The following is a 13,972-nucleotide window of genomic DNA, read 5'->3' on the forward strand; positions in this document are numbered from 1 at the left end:
TTTGCCTCCCAGAACTTAGTCTCAGCCTCCCAAAGTGCTGGGATTACAGGCGTGAGCCACCACACCCGGCCCATCTTTAGATCTTAAATGAGCCATATTCTCCCTCATCTACATGTTTTGTATTCTCCCTCATCTACACGTTTGCACATGCCATTCCCTTCGGCTGCAGCCCTCTACACAATCCTTAGTCTTTGATGGCCAACTCTTACTCTCCTTGGCATCTTAGTTTATAAAACCTTCCTCTGAGAAGCCTTCCTGGATTTCTCAAGGCAACCTGGGCTTACATGGTCTCACTGTTTTGTCATTGTCTGTGTGGCTGTCTCACTCACTAGACTGTGAACTGTGAGGGTCAGAGGCCAGGTCTGATTCACTCCCAGCAGCTAGCACAGCAAATGTTTGTCGATAAATGCATAAAAAAATGAATGGATCCTAGTCTCAGTTCTGTTTCTAGAATAGCGCCTCATATAAAATAGGTGCTTAGTAAGTATTTGTTGACTGAAGAAACTTGCTGCACAGCCTTGAACAAGTCACTGCCTCCTCTGAACTTCAGTTTCTTCCTCTGAAATAGGGATGCTAGTGTTCCCTTCTCAACTCCCTCACAAGGGAGCAAAGGGATGTGGAACTTGCCATCACCCCAGTGCAGGGTTTCTCAACCACAGCCCCATTGACACTGGAGGCTGGACCATTCCTTGTTGCAGGGCCCCGCTCTGTGTTCTGCAGGATGTTTAGTGGCATCCCTGGCCTCTATCCACTAGATGCCAGTAGCCAGTAGCCACCCCACTCAGTTGTAACAACCAAAAATGTCTCTGGACTTTGCCAGATGTCCCTGGGAAGCAAAATTGGCCCAGTTGAGAACCACTGCTCTAGAGAAAGCTGCCTGCCAGAGAGGAGCTGAGGGAGGAACAGCCTGTGCTCCAACATCCTGCCCAGAGCAGAGGCCCCTGGGGAGTTCAGAGAGCAGCAGCCTGGTTGGCTGGGCCCCTTTCTTTGTCTGTGGGGCCTGTGAAGTCAGTCTGGCTCCTCTGCCAGCACCAAAGCCCTTTATGTCCAGATGGGAGGGGTGCCCCCAGGGACCTAGCCCATGGATTCTAGCAGCTTCCTGCCTGCCCCTCCCCTCCGGCTCAGGCTTCCTATTGGGTCACCTGAGAACCCCATCCAGCACCTGTCACTCCCCTGCTCTGGCACTTCCGCCCTCCCCCACCTCCCACCCCTCTATCCCACCCCCAGCCTAACATTAGGAAGCTCTCCTCCAACTGTGACCTTCTTACCTACCTGGTCTAAATCCCCCAACTCCCAGGCACAAACTGCCTCCCCAGCCAGGCCAGGCAGCCCATTGTCCCAAGGACACCAGGAGCAGCCTGCCTTGCTCCTGCCTCCTCCCCATCCTGGGCTGCTCTCCCCACCCCCTGCTAATCTGAATCCAGTCATTTTGAGTCCCAGCACATTCCTTGCCTAGCTGTGTGACCCAGAGCAATGCACTCCCCTCTCTGAGCCCCCGTTTCCTCATCTGTAAAACAAGGATAGTTGCATTTCTCTCCCAGGGTAGCTATGCAGATTAAATTATTTGTTTGTAATAATGATCCTGTAACACTTAGTAAGTACTTGATTCCTGTCTGTTTATTGTTATTATCATCATGAATCGACAGATGGTTCCCCAGTCTTTTTTTTTTTTTTTCTTTTTGAGACGGAGTTTCGCTCTTGTTGCCCAGGCTGGAGTGCAATGGCACAATCTTGGCTCACCACAACCTCCACCTCCCGGATTCAAGCGATTCTCCTGCCTCAGCCTCCCAAGTAGCTGGGATTACAGGCATGTGCCACCATGCGCCGCTAATTTTTTGTATTTTTAGTAGAGACAGGGTTTCTACATGTTGGCCAGGCTGATCTCGAACTCCAGACCTCAGGTGATCCGCCTGCCTCGGCCTCCCAAAGTGCTGGGATTACGGGCGTGAGCCACCGAGCCCAGCCTCCCCAGTCTTGCTGAACAGGCTTTCTGGGGCCACATGCTGGGAAGAGCATGATGTGAAAAGACCTCAGCTGAAGTTCCAACTCTGCTTCCTCTCCAAGTGGCAGCTTGAGCAAGCCACTTACCTCAGAGTTGTCTCCTTGGAGCCTCAGTCTCCTCTTCTGAAAAATGGCTAGAACAATCTGTGCCCCTGGGTCTGTCGTGGTGCTCCCATGAGCTAGTGAATGTGAGAATGTTTTTGCACATGTCTGCCCTGTACATCTGAGGGACTGAGGAACCTGGTTTTTTAAAGGCCTGGCCAGAGGAAAACGCTTACAGCCAGACTTTCATGTTCTGTCAGGCCTCTGCATGCTGGAAGCCTCTGTTCTTGAGAACAAAGAAACACAATCCACTCACTGCCAAGCAGCTGTGCTGGGCTGTGCCCCGGGAGGGCTTTCTCCACTGCTTGGGCAGAATGTGATTGCTCAGTGGTGGCCGGGAAACATCTCCTGGGACCTCCACAGTCCATGATCCTTCCTGAATGCCTTTGACCTCAAGGTCTCAGAGATGCTTAAATGAATGGAGAACACACCTGGAGACCAGACGGGCTGCCTCAGTGTCTGGCTTGTTTTTATAAATCTTGGTGTCCCGGGACTTAGAAATGAGCTCTGACCTGTAGAATAGTGAGCCCCCAGGGACTGCACTTGTTTTGCTGGGCCTGTCACCTCCTGGGGATGAGGGACAGATGGAGGAACTGACTTCTCAGAGGGGGAAGGGGTGTTGCCATGCCCCTTCTAGGTCCCTTTCTGGTCTGAAGGTTGTTACTCCTGTTAGCCCTAGCCTCGGGGAGGGAGCCCCAGGAGCCAAGACCCTGTGTTAATGATGCGTGCAAGGCCTTAGAGGTGGCTTCAGCTAGGGTGCCACACCCTGCCCCAGCCTCACCCCTTGGGGTATAGAAGTCTCCTAAGAGTCAGGCCACACCCCCGCCTAAGAGAGTGGCAGGCCCTGCCCCTAGGCCAGCCCAGTGAGTGGCAGGCCCTGTACCTATCCTGTCCCCTGGGCTTCAAGCAGCACAGGTCCGCTCGCCAGGGCTGGCATTCAGTGGGTCAGGATTTCCTCCAATCTGCAGGCTCATCTTTGTCTACTGGTCTCAGACCCACGGAGAGCCCCCTTGTCTCCCTCTTAGGGTGCCCTCCCACTCATCAGTGGCACCACAAGTGGCTCACATTGTCCTACATAAGCTACAAGTCTGAGGCTGAGCCCTTATACCTGCTCGAGGGTACCCCCCGCCCCACACCCGTCCTTCTGCCCTGAGCCTCGGTTGCTGCCTGTTGCTGGTCTCAAATCACCCAGGCGCCTTAGATATCATGCCTAGGTTCCCCCAGCACTCTGAACTGCTGCTGTTCATGCCTGGGCACAGTGCATCGCTCTTCTGCCCCTCCGCTGTCATACCTGAGTGTGATCCACATCCCACTGTCATAGGGGTGGCCCACCTATGTCTGATCAGGTTCCTCTTCTCAATCTAGCTCTTCCCCCTACCACACACTCCTCCTACAGCTCCCTCCCACTCCCACCTCCCGACCCCACTGTGGGAATTCCCCACATTCCACCAGGCAGGGGCCCCCTGGTTCTGACAAGCTGCCTGTGGCCAGTCAGACCACAGGGTGAAACATCCAGCCACCAACTCAGTGGCCGTCCTCTCTTGGTTCCCCGTCTTCTATGTCCCTGGACAGAGGATTGAGTTTCCATTGACCCCTCTATTCACAAGGCTAATTACTTCCATACAGCCCTCTAAGTCCAAAGGACAGAAACAAAGAGGGTAAAATGCAAAACTAAACTTACTCCTGGCAAAGATCATGGAAGGAACTTGATATAGGTCACTGGTCCAGTGGGTATATGAACAGAGGCACAGTTCAGGGACTGGCTGTAGCTCCCTGTTGGGGACAGTCCCCATCATTGAGGCATCTTCTTTCTGCACATCAATGCAGCCAACAGAGGCAACTGAAGTAGGGAGAATGCTCCAGCCAAGCATAACCATGTCCCTACTTCGCCAGTAAAGGAAAGAGCCAGAGAGCTGGATGTCCAAGACCCCAAGGAACGGATGCGATTCCTTCTTCCCACTTTTCCTCATCTCTGTCTTGCTGTTGCCTGGAAATGGTCATTCAGGCTAAGGAAAGCCAATCCCAGTTTCCTCCTTCTCCTCTGGCCAGTTATCAGCTCCCTCAGGGAGCAGAGAGTAAACAGAGATCTTAACAAGGGTTCATGAAATTTTTAGTCAGACCTGCTAAGCCGGTGTGGCCAGCCCAGAGCCAGGTGATGCAGCCCATGCCACCTGCCCAACACAAACATGGCCAGTTTAATTTGGTGAGTCTTTCCGGAAATGTGCCACAAGCCAGGCCCTGGGCTGGGCTCTGGACACACAAGGGAGAGCCCCATTAGACAGTACACGGTCCTTGCCCTCTTGGTGCAAATGGGGAAATAGGGCAAAATGTGATCACAGAAGATAATACCCCACGCCAGTATCGGGGCACAAATAAAGCTAAAGAATTTCAGGCCAGGTGCAGTGGCTCACACCTATAATCCCAGCACTGAGAGAGGCTGAGGCAGCAGGATCACTTGAGGCCAGGAGGTTGAGACCAGCCTGGCCAACATTGCGAAACCTCATCTCTATGAAAAATTTAAAAATTAGCTGCGCATAGTGATGCATGCCTATAGTCTCAGCTACTCAAGAGGCTGAAGCAGGAGGATCACTTAAGCCAAGGAGTTGGAGGCTCCAATGAGCTATGATGACACTACTGCACTCCAGCCTGGGTGGCAGAGTGAGACCCTGTCTGTATTTTTTTTTAAAAAAAAAGAAGAATCCAGCACAGTGGCTCACGCCTGTAATCCCAGAACTTTGGGAGGCCGAGGTGGGCAGATCACTTGAGGCCAGGAGTTCAAGACCAGCCTGGCCAACATGTCGAAACCCTGTCTCTACTAAAAATACAAAAAATTAGCCGGGTGTGGTGGCGCGTGCCTATAATCCCAACTACTCGAGAGGCTGAGGCATGAGAATCACTTGAACCTGGGAGGTGGAGGTTGCAGTGGGCCAAGATCATGCCACTGCATTCCTGCCTGGGGGATAAAGCAAGACTCTATCTCCAATAAATAAATAAGAAAAAGAAGAGGCAAAAGGAATTTCAGAGGACAGAATGAGCACATCTGCTGGGTGACCAGGAAGGCTTCCCAGAGGGTGGGCCTTTTGAATTGAGCCTCTGGGGGTGGTTGCAACAAGCAGAGAGGAGGAGGTGGAGGGAACCGTGTAAGCAGAGGCTTTGGACCTAAGTGGGGTAGGGGGCAGAAGTGAGAGGTTGGCTGGGAGAAAGGACTGGCACTAGATTGCAGACGACCTTGGTTAGTCCTGGCTCTGCCAATATTTGCAGGATGACCTAAGTTTGTCATGTCTCCCCTCTGGGTCTCAGTTTCCTCATCTGTCAAATGGAAGAGTTGGCCTAGAATTCATGTTTTCAATCTTTTCAGACCCATTGTCTACTTTTCATAACAAATCATGTGTAATATCTCAAAGATAATATAACCTTTTTATAATTTCAAGTGTAACCTTTTCACAATTTCAAGTGTTGTTTGTGTATATGTACATAGATACATACTCTGACTATTAATATGAAGGAAAATAGAAGGAAATTATTAATAATAAAATATTTTGTATGTCAACATGTAGATGCTCACCCACAATCACACTAGAAAACCTAGCAAAGCAGCCAGGTCCTCTCGTCATAGGTAAAACACCATCCTGCCTCAAATGCCTATACAGGTAGGTTGTCTCAGTCAGTGGTGTTGCCCTTAGGGATGTATTTTCCAACAAAGCAAACAGTTCTTAGGGAAGTTCCAAACAAAACAAATGCAGCCTTCCCTTCATTTACACAGTGGTTGCATTCTGAAATATTCAGTGTATATTAAAACTGCAAAAAAAATTTCATGTTTATACATGAAATGGAGTTAGGTTATAGTTTCTTATCCTTATAAAAAAGATTTTTCATCCACATGAATGTCTGCTGGGACACGTGAAAATCACTGGGATTCGGGGAAGGTGTGGGGCAGAACTTCCCTTTGCAGAACTGTCCTGTCCATTTCGTGGTCTTTAGCATCCCTGGATCCCAGCTGTTGTTAAGACAACCTGAACACACTCACCAATTTCCCCATTCCCCCTAGGGGGCAGTAGCAACTGGATCATCTGGAAGCTCCCTTCCAGCTCTAAAATTCCCCAATTCTAGGCCTCATTCTGGTTAATTCAACAAACATTTGCCAGTGCCCACTATGTGCTCCGCCCTGGGCATCAGGCAGTGAACAAGCAGCTGTAGCCCCTGCTCCCCTGCAGACAATATCTGGAAGGACCTTAACCACCACCCTTCCATTCTACAGAGGAGGAAGATGAGGCCCAGAGAGGGCAGACTTGTATTCAAGGTCACACAGCAGGTCAGAGGCCTCCTGCGTACCAACCAGAACTCTGCCCTCAGGAAGGCACTGCATCGTGGGTCCACAGCCTTCTCCCCACTCATCTTCTCTCCCTCCTCCAACCCCCACAGTGCCAGCCGCCCTAACCCTGGACCCGGGCACAGCCCACCAGCGCCTGATCCTGTCGGACGACTGCACCATTGTGGCTTACGGCAACTTGCACCCACAGCCACTGCAGGACTCGCCAAAGCGCTTCGATGTGGAGGTGTCGGTGCTGGGTTCTGAAGCCTTCAGTAGTGGCGTCCACTACTGGGAGGTGGTGGTGGCGGAGAAGACCCAGTGGGTGATCGGGCTGGCACACGAAGCCGCAAGCCGCAAGGGCAGCATCCAGATCCAGCCCAGCCGCGGCTTCTACTGCATCGTGATGCACGATGGCAACCAGTACAGCGCCTGCACGGAGCCCTGGACGCGGCTTAATGTCCGGGACAAGCTTGACAAGGTGGGTGTCTTCCTGGACTATGACCAAGGCTTGCTCATCTTCTACAATGCTGATGACATGTCCTGGCTCTACACCTTCCGCGAGAAGTTCCCTGGCAAGCTCTGCTCTTACTTCAGCCCTGGCCAGAGCCACGCCAATGGCAAGAACGTTCAGCCGCTGCGGATCAACACCGTCCGCATCTAGTCCAGGCCGAAGGAGACCACAGCCTCCTGGGACCACTGCCACCTGCAAGAGCCCTGCCCAGGAGATAGAAGACCTGGACTCCGGCCCACCGTGGCCACTGGAGACCTCAGGCCAGTTGTTTACCCTCCAGCCTCCAGTCTGTAAAATGGAGGTTGCATTCCCTACTTCCTAAACTCTCTTCCAGCATCGATGTCCTGTAGCTCTGACCTTGATGGGGATACAGCTTTGATCCAAGGATGTGACATGGCTTCTCCTCAGGGCAACCCCTGCCCAACCCTCATCCCCATCTTCTCAGGGGCAGGGGACTACCTTCCAGTGTCTCCCTCCAGCCCAGCCCTGACCTCAGGAAGTGTCAGAGCATGGCCAGTAGTTGGCAGCCCGAAAGACACACAGCACCCTCTTATGTCCCATGGCCTAAGACTTACCCCTGACCAAGCTAGTGATGGGCCATTTACCCTTGACCCCAGTCCACAGTGGACACAGGTAGTACCTGGTCCTAGGGTTGCCTGAGAGCCAACCTCTCCTGCCACCCCCACACCAAGAACTATATGGTTCCTACTTTTCCCACTGATCTGCTGGTCAGTGATGATGCTGTGGCCTGTGGAAGGCACCTGGTAGTTGAGTCCACACATTATAGTCATGTGCCACCACCTTCCTGCCCACAGGCCCAGGGACAGGGTGAGGGTATACCCAAAGCTGATGCAGAGCCCATTAGCCTAAAAGCAACTGCAGGACAAGCCTCCCTGGATGATCGAGGTCCCCAGTAGCTCTGAACAAGAGTCCAGCCAACCCTCTTCAGCCAGGCCTCTGTGACCTGCTAGGGTGCAGGAGGCTTCCAGAAGCAGTTGTTGTAATTAGGACCCAAGCACTGGGAGGGGCTGTTGGCTGGACCCCTTGTCAGACTTGGCATCTATCTCAGTTAGGATCCTGCTGCAGAAAACAAGAGCCACTTGTAGCTGGTTTAATTAGACAAGGATTTACTACCTGGCCCCTGGTGGCTTGCAAAATTGTTGGAAGAGCTGGAGAAGCAGACTCTGCTGAATTTCCAGGAACAACTCCCAGCGCCAGATTCATCATGTCTGTTGTGACCAGGAAAGCTGCCCCCATCTGCAGGAAGCCACTGTGCCGGAAAGCTGCTGACTGCAGAACTAGGCTCCCTCTGCCACGGTCCGTGCCAGCCAATAGATGTCCTGAGGCCTGCCCCTCTCCCACTTCACTCAGTTCCCAAATCTAAATTTTTACAAGAGATTCTATTTGGGGGAACTTAAGTCAGATCCAGAACCTTGGCTGCAAGAGAGTCTGGGAAATGTCGTTTTCCTCTTTCCAACTTCAGTCATACAAAAAGGCTCACTAGAAGGAAGTTAGGGTGGGTGGAGCAAGCCCCACCTGTGTTTTTCTGCCACAGCATCCAATCGTGAAGAACTCGGGAGAGGGCGGAGTCCACATCTAGGGTTGTCCTGCCCCTTGGCTCTATCCCTGCCCAGAGGTGGGAACTGGAGGAGTGGGCTGCAAGACTGAGCCTAAATGTCTCCCCGGCCTTGACTTTTCTTTCTAGTCCTGGGGCCTAGATTCTGCACTTGGGGTCTCTGACACAACACACCATCCCAAAGTAGCCAGAAGAGCTAAACACAGGGGGTTCTTACAATGGCTGCCCCCGCCACCCGGGCCTCCCTTGGGCAAAAGGAATTGTCAGCCCTACCCCAACCCTTCAACTACCAGAATCTGGGCCACCCCAGCAGTATTTTTATTTAAAATGTTGCCCATTTTATGAGTTATGATCAATTTGTATTAAATTAAAGTTACAGATGTCAGTAGCCAGTTCCATTCATTTTGACAAACACACAGGCCCACCCAGCTCTGTCCCAGGCAGTGCACACACATGAGCATAGCTAATCCACAAAGCAGCCCGGCTGGGTAAATGGTATTATGCTCATTTTACGGAGGAGGAAAAATGAGGTTCAGAGAGAAGCCAAGACTTACCTGGAGTCCCATATCCCATGCTGGCAAGTGCCACACCACAAACCTGTCCAAAAACTTACCAGCCAGGGAAGGCTGTCAGTCTTTACCTGGAGGAGAGGTGGTGGTAGTCTTGGGAGCAGGCAGCGGGCAGCTCATGGGGCAGTGGCAAGAGCCTGGTCTCGGGAACCACACAGACCTCAGCTCAAATCCAGGCTCCATCACTGTGTGACTTTAGAAAAATGACTACCCTCTCTGGGACTCAGTTTTCCCACATGGAAGATGAGGATACCGATTTCACATAATTTATTGGTAAGCTGTAAAGTGCAGTGCACTTAAGGCGGCCCTACCCTATCCCCCCAGCTGCCTCCCAGAGTCAGTGCCTGGAGCTGTATGGGTTTCCTGAACCTCTGGGCTGGCTCTGACCCAAGAAGTCTGTCTTTCTCCTTATGGGCTGTGACGGGTATGGAACCACCTAGACCAGGACCATCCTGAGGTCCATCCCACCTCTGACTGATGAGGAAGCATCCTGGCTGGGAGTTAGGACAGGCTCTGCATGTGGACACACAGGCTGTGCACACTTAAGTGGAAAAGACTGTCGACTAAAGAAGAAATATCAAGCTTTTAAAGAATTAAAGTTCACTTTACTTAGAAGTCTTACTGAGTACTATAGACAGGCCTAGAGCCCAGCAGCGGCCCTTTAGAGAGGTTCTATCAGTCGGGCCCAGGACAGTATTTTAGCCCACTGCTTATATACAGGTGGTGGAGGTTTAGTACACGCAAAATCACATCACACTTGCTCAGAAGTAACATTAAAGCCGCCGGGCGCAGTGGCTCATGCCTGTAATCCCAACACTTTGGGAGGCCAAGGCAGGCGGATCACCTGAGGTTGGGAGTTCAAGACCACCCTGACCAACGTGGAGAAACCCCGTCTCTACTAAAAAATACAAAATTAGCCGGGTGTGGTGGCACATGCCTGTAATCCCAGCTGCTCGGGAGGCTGAGGCAGGAGAATCTCTTGAACCTGGGAGGCGGAGGTTGCGGTGAGCTAGAGATCGCGCCATTGCACTCCAGCCTGGGCAAAGAGCGAAACTCCGTCTCAAAAAAAAAAAAAAAAAAGAAGTAACATTAAAGCGGAATCATATATCAACGTTTGCATGTAAGAGTGTGTCTGGGCTACAGATTACAGAGGCATAATCATGAATGCCATCAGACACTATCTTCTGTACAGGAAAAGGCAAGGACTAGGTTTATTTATCTTTTAAGGAACGTAGTGACTCAGGCAAGAGACATGGGGGCCATGCCCACTATTCTGTCTTGTCTCCAAAGTATCCCTCCACAGAGCCGCACATGGTCACAGAGTCAGAGGCTTGTGAAATTATGCTGGCAAACAGAAATGAGGGAAGTAGCTTCTTCCATTTGCTACTGTGTCTCCCAGGCCACTGGGTGCTCTCTGCAGTGTGCAGGGAGTACAGCACCCCTGGGAGCCCTGGACTGGTGTTGGCTTTCTGTTAAGTCATTTTCACCCTAAGCCATTCTTGGCCTCCTCACCCACAGAATGAGGGAGGTTAGGCTGCAGGCCACAGGTGGATCTTCATCTACAGCCTGGAGCTGGGGAGAGGGAACCACCCCAGTCATTGACTTGCCTGGGTTTCTAGGAAGAGGAATGAGAACGAGGATGGGAGAGGGGCTGTTGGCAGGGGTGGGTGGAGAGGTCTCTGATTGTCTGATGGAGAGCAGCCCAGTTCACAGGGAAGTGACTGGGGTGATTCTGAGACTAGAGTATCCCAAGCCCTCCCCCATCCTCTCAGATCCCTGTGACTGCTCTAAAACCACGCCCTCTCATTTTGGCTCAGTGGATCTGTCTTTGCTCAGCCTTCTCCCTCTGGGGTCGGAGCACCCCCTCCATGGCGCATTCCACCTTCTCCCCACTCAGCCTCAGCAGCAGCTCCAAGAAATGCTGGCCACTTCCCAGGCTTTACTCACAGTTTCCAAGTGTGTAGAAGTAACTATAGAGGCCGAATTTGCATTATCAACTGGGGACTCCTGGAAATGGGGGTGTCTCCAAGAGATATATTTGATACACGTCCAGAGAATTCCTGAAGGAAAGAATCTGGGGTTGTCAGGCTGATATCATGAACCCCACATTTAACACATTAAGTGAAGAGAGGGGACAAAGGCCAGGCTTGGGAAGGAAGGAGGGATCAACAAAGGCCTTACCCAGGACAGATAAAAATGATAGAATGGCAGTAACCCCATTTGGAGCCCCCATTTGTAGTCAGCGAGCAAAGTACTGGTCCTTTTTATACCTTATCTAACCATCGAGACACGCCCCTGCGGTTGGTATCATTATCTCAGTGTTTGAGCAGGGAAACGTCACTTCCCAGAGGACCCACAGCCAGTACTCGGCAGAGCTGGAAATCAAACCCGGTCCATCCAAAGCTAAGGCCAGATGTCTCTTTACTGGACCTCTCTGGAAATGCTTCTCAACTTTGATGATGGCTCCAGTGACAGGCAGCAGCCACCAGGACTGTGATCTCCCTGGGATTTAAAGTGGGAGGTTAAACCAGGCTCCACGCCACTGCGGAATTGTGCAATTGTAAGTCAAGTCTCAATTGTGAGCCAAGCTTCTCCCAGGGTCAGAGGTGGAGTTAGAAAGGCCCCATGTGACCCTGAGCAAGTCTCTCTCCTTCCCTGGTCCTTAGTTTCCCCATCTCTATTGGGGAAGGGTTAGGTATCTATTCTAGTTGATTAATTGCCAGGGCCTGAGCTCTGATGGTCCAGGATTCTGTTAAGTCTAATGTTAGGTCCCACGGCTTGCCCTGCTCAGCACCTAATAAGGCCATTAGCTCTGGCTCCTTCTCTCTGGGGTGGCAGCAGGGACAGAAAACAACAGAGATAAGTTCTCTTGGCAGCACAGAACTCAGCTCAAGGGCTCTGGGGATGGGGCCTTCCCTCCTGCCAGGGAGGCCATCTCGAGAGGCTGACTGCTCACACCTGGGCAGCACTCTGTCTCCTCCCCTCCTGCCTGGGTCCCAGCTCTGTTCACCACCCCAAAGCACATCATCACAAGGTCAGTTGCAAAGGCCCAGTATCACAGGCTTAAATACAGAGGGCTAGGAGGGAGGTGGGAGGTGGGAGAGGAAGGTGGAGTACTAACAAAGGTGCTGAATTATCACTGCCCATCAGGACACGGTTATTTCCCCTTACTCTGGGACACCAAAGATTCTACACAATCTTCCTATAATCCTGAACCACAAAAGGGAGGCACAGCCTCCAAAAAAAAGTAGGAGAGGGGAGGGGGGAAGTCCTTTTATTTTGAAATGTGTTCATTTTTCTTTGTTTTGTTTTCTATCTTGATGAAAAGAATGTATTTTTAAGCCTAAATACAAAATAGTACAGTTTTCTATTTTTTTTTTAAGTTCCAGGATACATGTGCAGGACGTGCAGGTTTGTTACATAGGTAAATGTGTGCTATGGTGGTTTGCTGCACCTATCAACCTATCAGAACAGTTTTCTATCTGCTTTAAAAATTTCAACAGTTCTATCATATTTCTATTACAAAATGCTCCCCCCTCCCTTGAAATTAGATGAAGAGGGGGAAGGGTTGACACTGTGGACCAGAGACCCAGGGACTTCCTACCCTGATGTCATGATAAGGGCTGGGGAAGGGCTTTCAGGAAGCTGGCATCAGAGGCACAAAGCTTCAGGTCGTGGTGAGCTTCCCAAAACTGTGAGACTAGATGTGATCGAATCTGAATGCTGGAAGGGTCTGAGTGATCCTCCAGTCTAACCTGAAGCCCAGAGAGGGTTAGTTTCTAGCTCCACATCACACAGCGTATGGTGGAGCTGAGATGAGTACTCAAGTGTCCTGGTTCCCAGTCAGCACATAGGGGAGGGAGATTGACCAACTGAGAGGGCCCCAGCCCAGGCAAAGAAAAGGAACACAGGCCAGGCTGGAAGGGACAGGGCCAGAGCTTAGGAGGGAGGTGCTCAGAGGAGAAGGGTCCCACATCTAAGAAGGTCTGCGGGGGTACAAGAGGGCCTATCAGAGTTGGGGGCTGCAGCTCCTCCGAGAGGAGAAGGAGGGGGCAAAAGGGTGATCAAATCAGGAAGTCCTCCCTGGGGTGTGCATGCCAATCAGCATCACAGGCCCCAACATGGCTGATGAGAGACCCCTGATCTCAGCCCTGCCATTTACATAGAAGAAAACTGAGACATAGATGCAAAGACAGCAGCCTGCAGGGCACAGTCAGGGCCAGATCCCAGTCTCCTGACTCCCAGCCATCGGCTCTTTTCATGCAAACTTCAGTCTCCCTCTTGTGGATTCTGGTGTCTCCTCCTACCCCCTGGGAACCTGGAGCCTGAGCAGAAGGAGAAGGGGAGAGAGGAGGGTTCCAACAACCCCAGGCACCAGGAGCTGGGTGCCTTCCTCTGTTGTCCTCTCCAAGGAGAAGAGAGAGCTGGCCTGGACCTCCAGGGCAGAGCCACTTCATACCTGCCCACACCTGGTCCTCCTTTGCTGGCAACAGAGTTCAGAGCTAGCACCAGCCACAGCAAGGACAAAGCCCAGCTCAGGCAGCTGCTGGAGCTGCAGGGAGTCCCAAGTAAGTGAAAGCATTGGGACTGATGGCCCAAGGGGGTTCCCTGATTTCATGGCACTAGAGAAAGCCCTGGGATATCAGGTGGTTTGAATGTTTTGAAGTCTTTTTCCCCAGAAAAGAGGCTCTTGCCCCCTCACTCCCTGCAGGCTGAGCCCCTGTGCCTGCTTCCTCTGCTTACCACATACCCCAGGTCAAAGGCCCTCCCTGACCAAGCTGCCAGATCTGCCAATCAGAAGCGAGGTCCTGGGGCCCAGCAGCACTGTTCTTGCCACTGGGAGAAGGGAGAAGCAGATATGGGACCTGAAAGGTCACCAAAAAAAGCAGACAGGCTGGAGG

At 51.8% G+C, this 13,972-nt stretch overlaps 2 protein-coding genes across 3 annotated transcripts in view; one reads left to right on the forward strand and one right to left on the reverse strand.

Moving 5' to 3' along the window:
- TRIM62 (tripartite motif containing 62) overlaps positions 1–8,890 on the forward strand; it is a 36,713-nt gene extending 27,823 nt beyond the window's left edge. For both annotated transcript variants that reach the window (XM_063783061.1, XM_009453213.5), the window contains one exon: positions 6,526–8,890. In XM_063783061.1, the coding sequence (XP_063639131.1) occupies positions 6,526–7,076 (551 nt within the window). In that variant the 3' untranslated portion in view covers positions 7,077–8,890. The remainder of the gene's footprint in view (positions 1–6,525) is intronic.
- Positions 1–13,972, reverse strand: part of ZNF362 (zinc finger protein 362) — a 174,105-nt gene that overhangs the window by 148,003 nt on the left and 12,130 nt on the right. The window lies entirely within an intron of this gene.

This window comes from Pan troglodytes, chromosome 1 (assembly GCF_028858775.2).
Source record: "Pan troglodytes isolate AG18354 chromosome 1, NHGRI_mPanTro3-v2.0_pri, whole genome shotgun sequence".
Lineage (NCBI taxonomy): Eukaryota > Metazoa > Chordata > Mammalia > Primates > Hominidae > Pan > Pan troglodytes.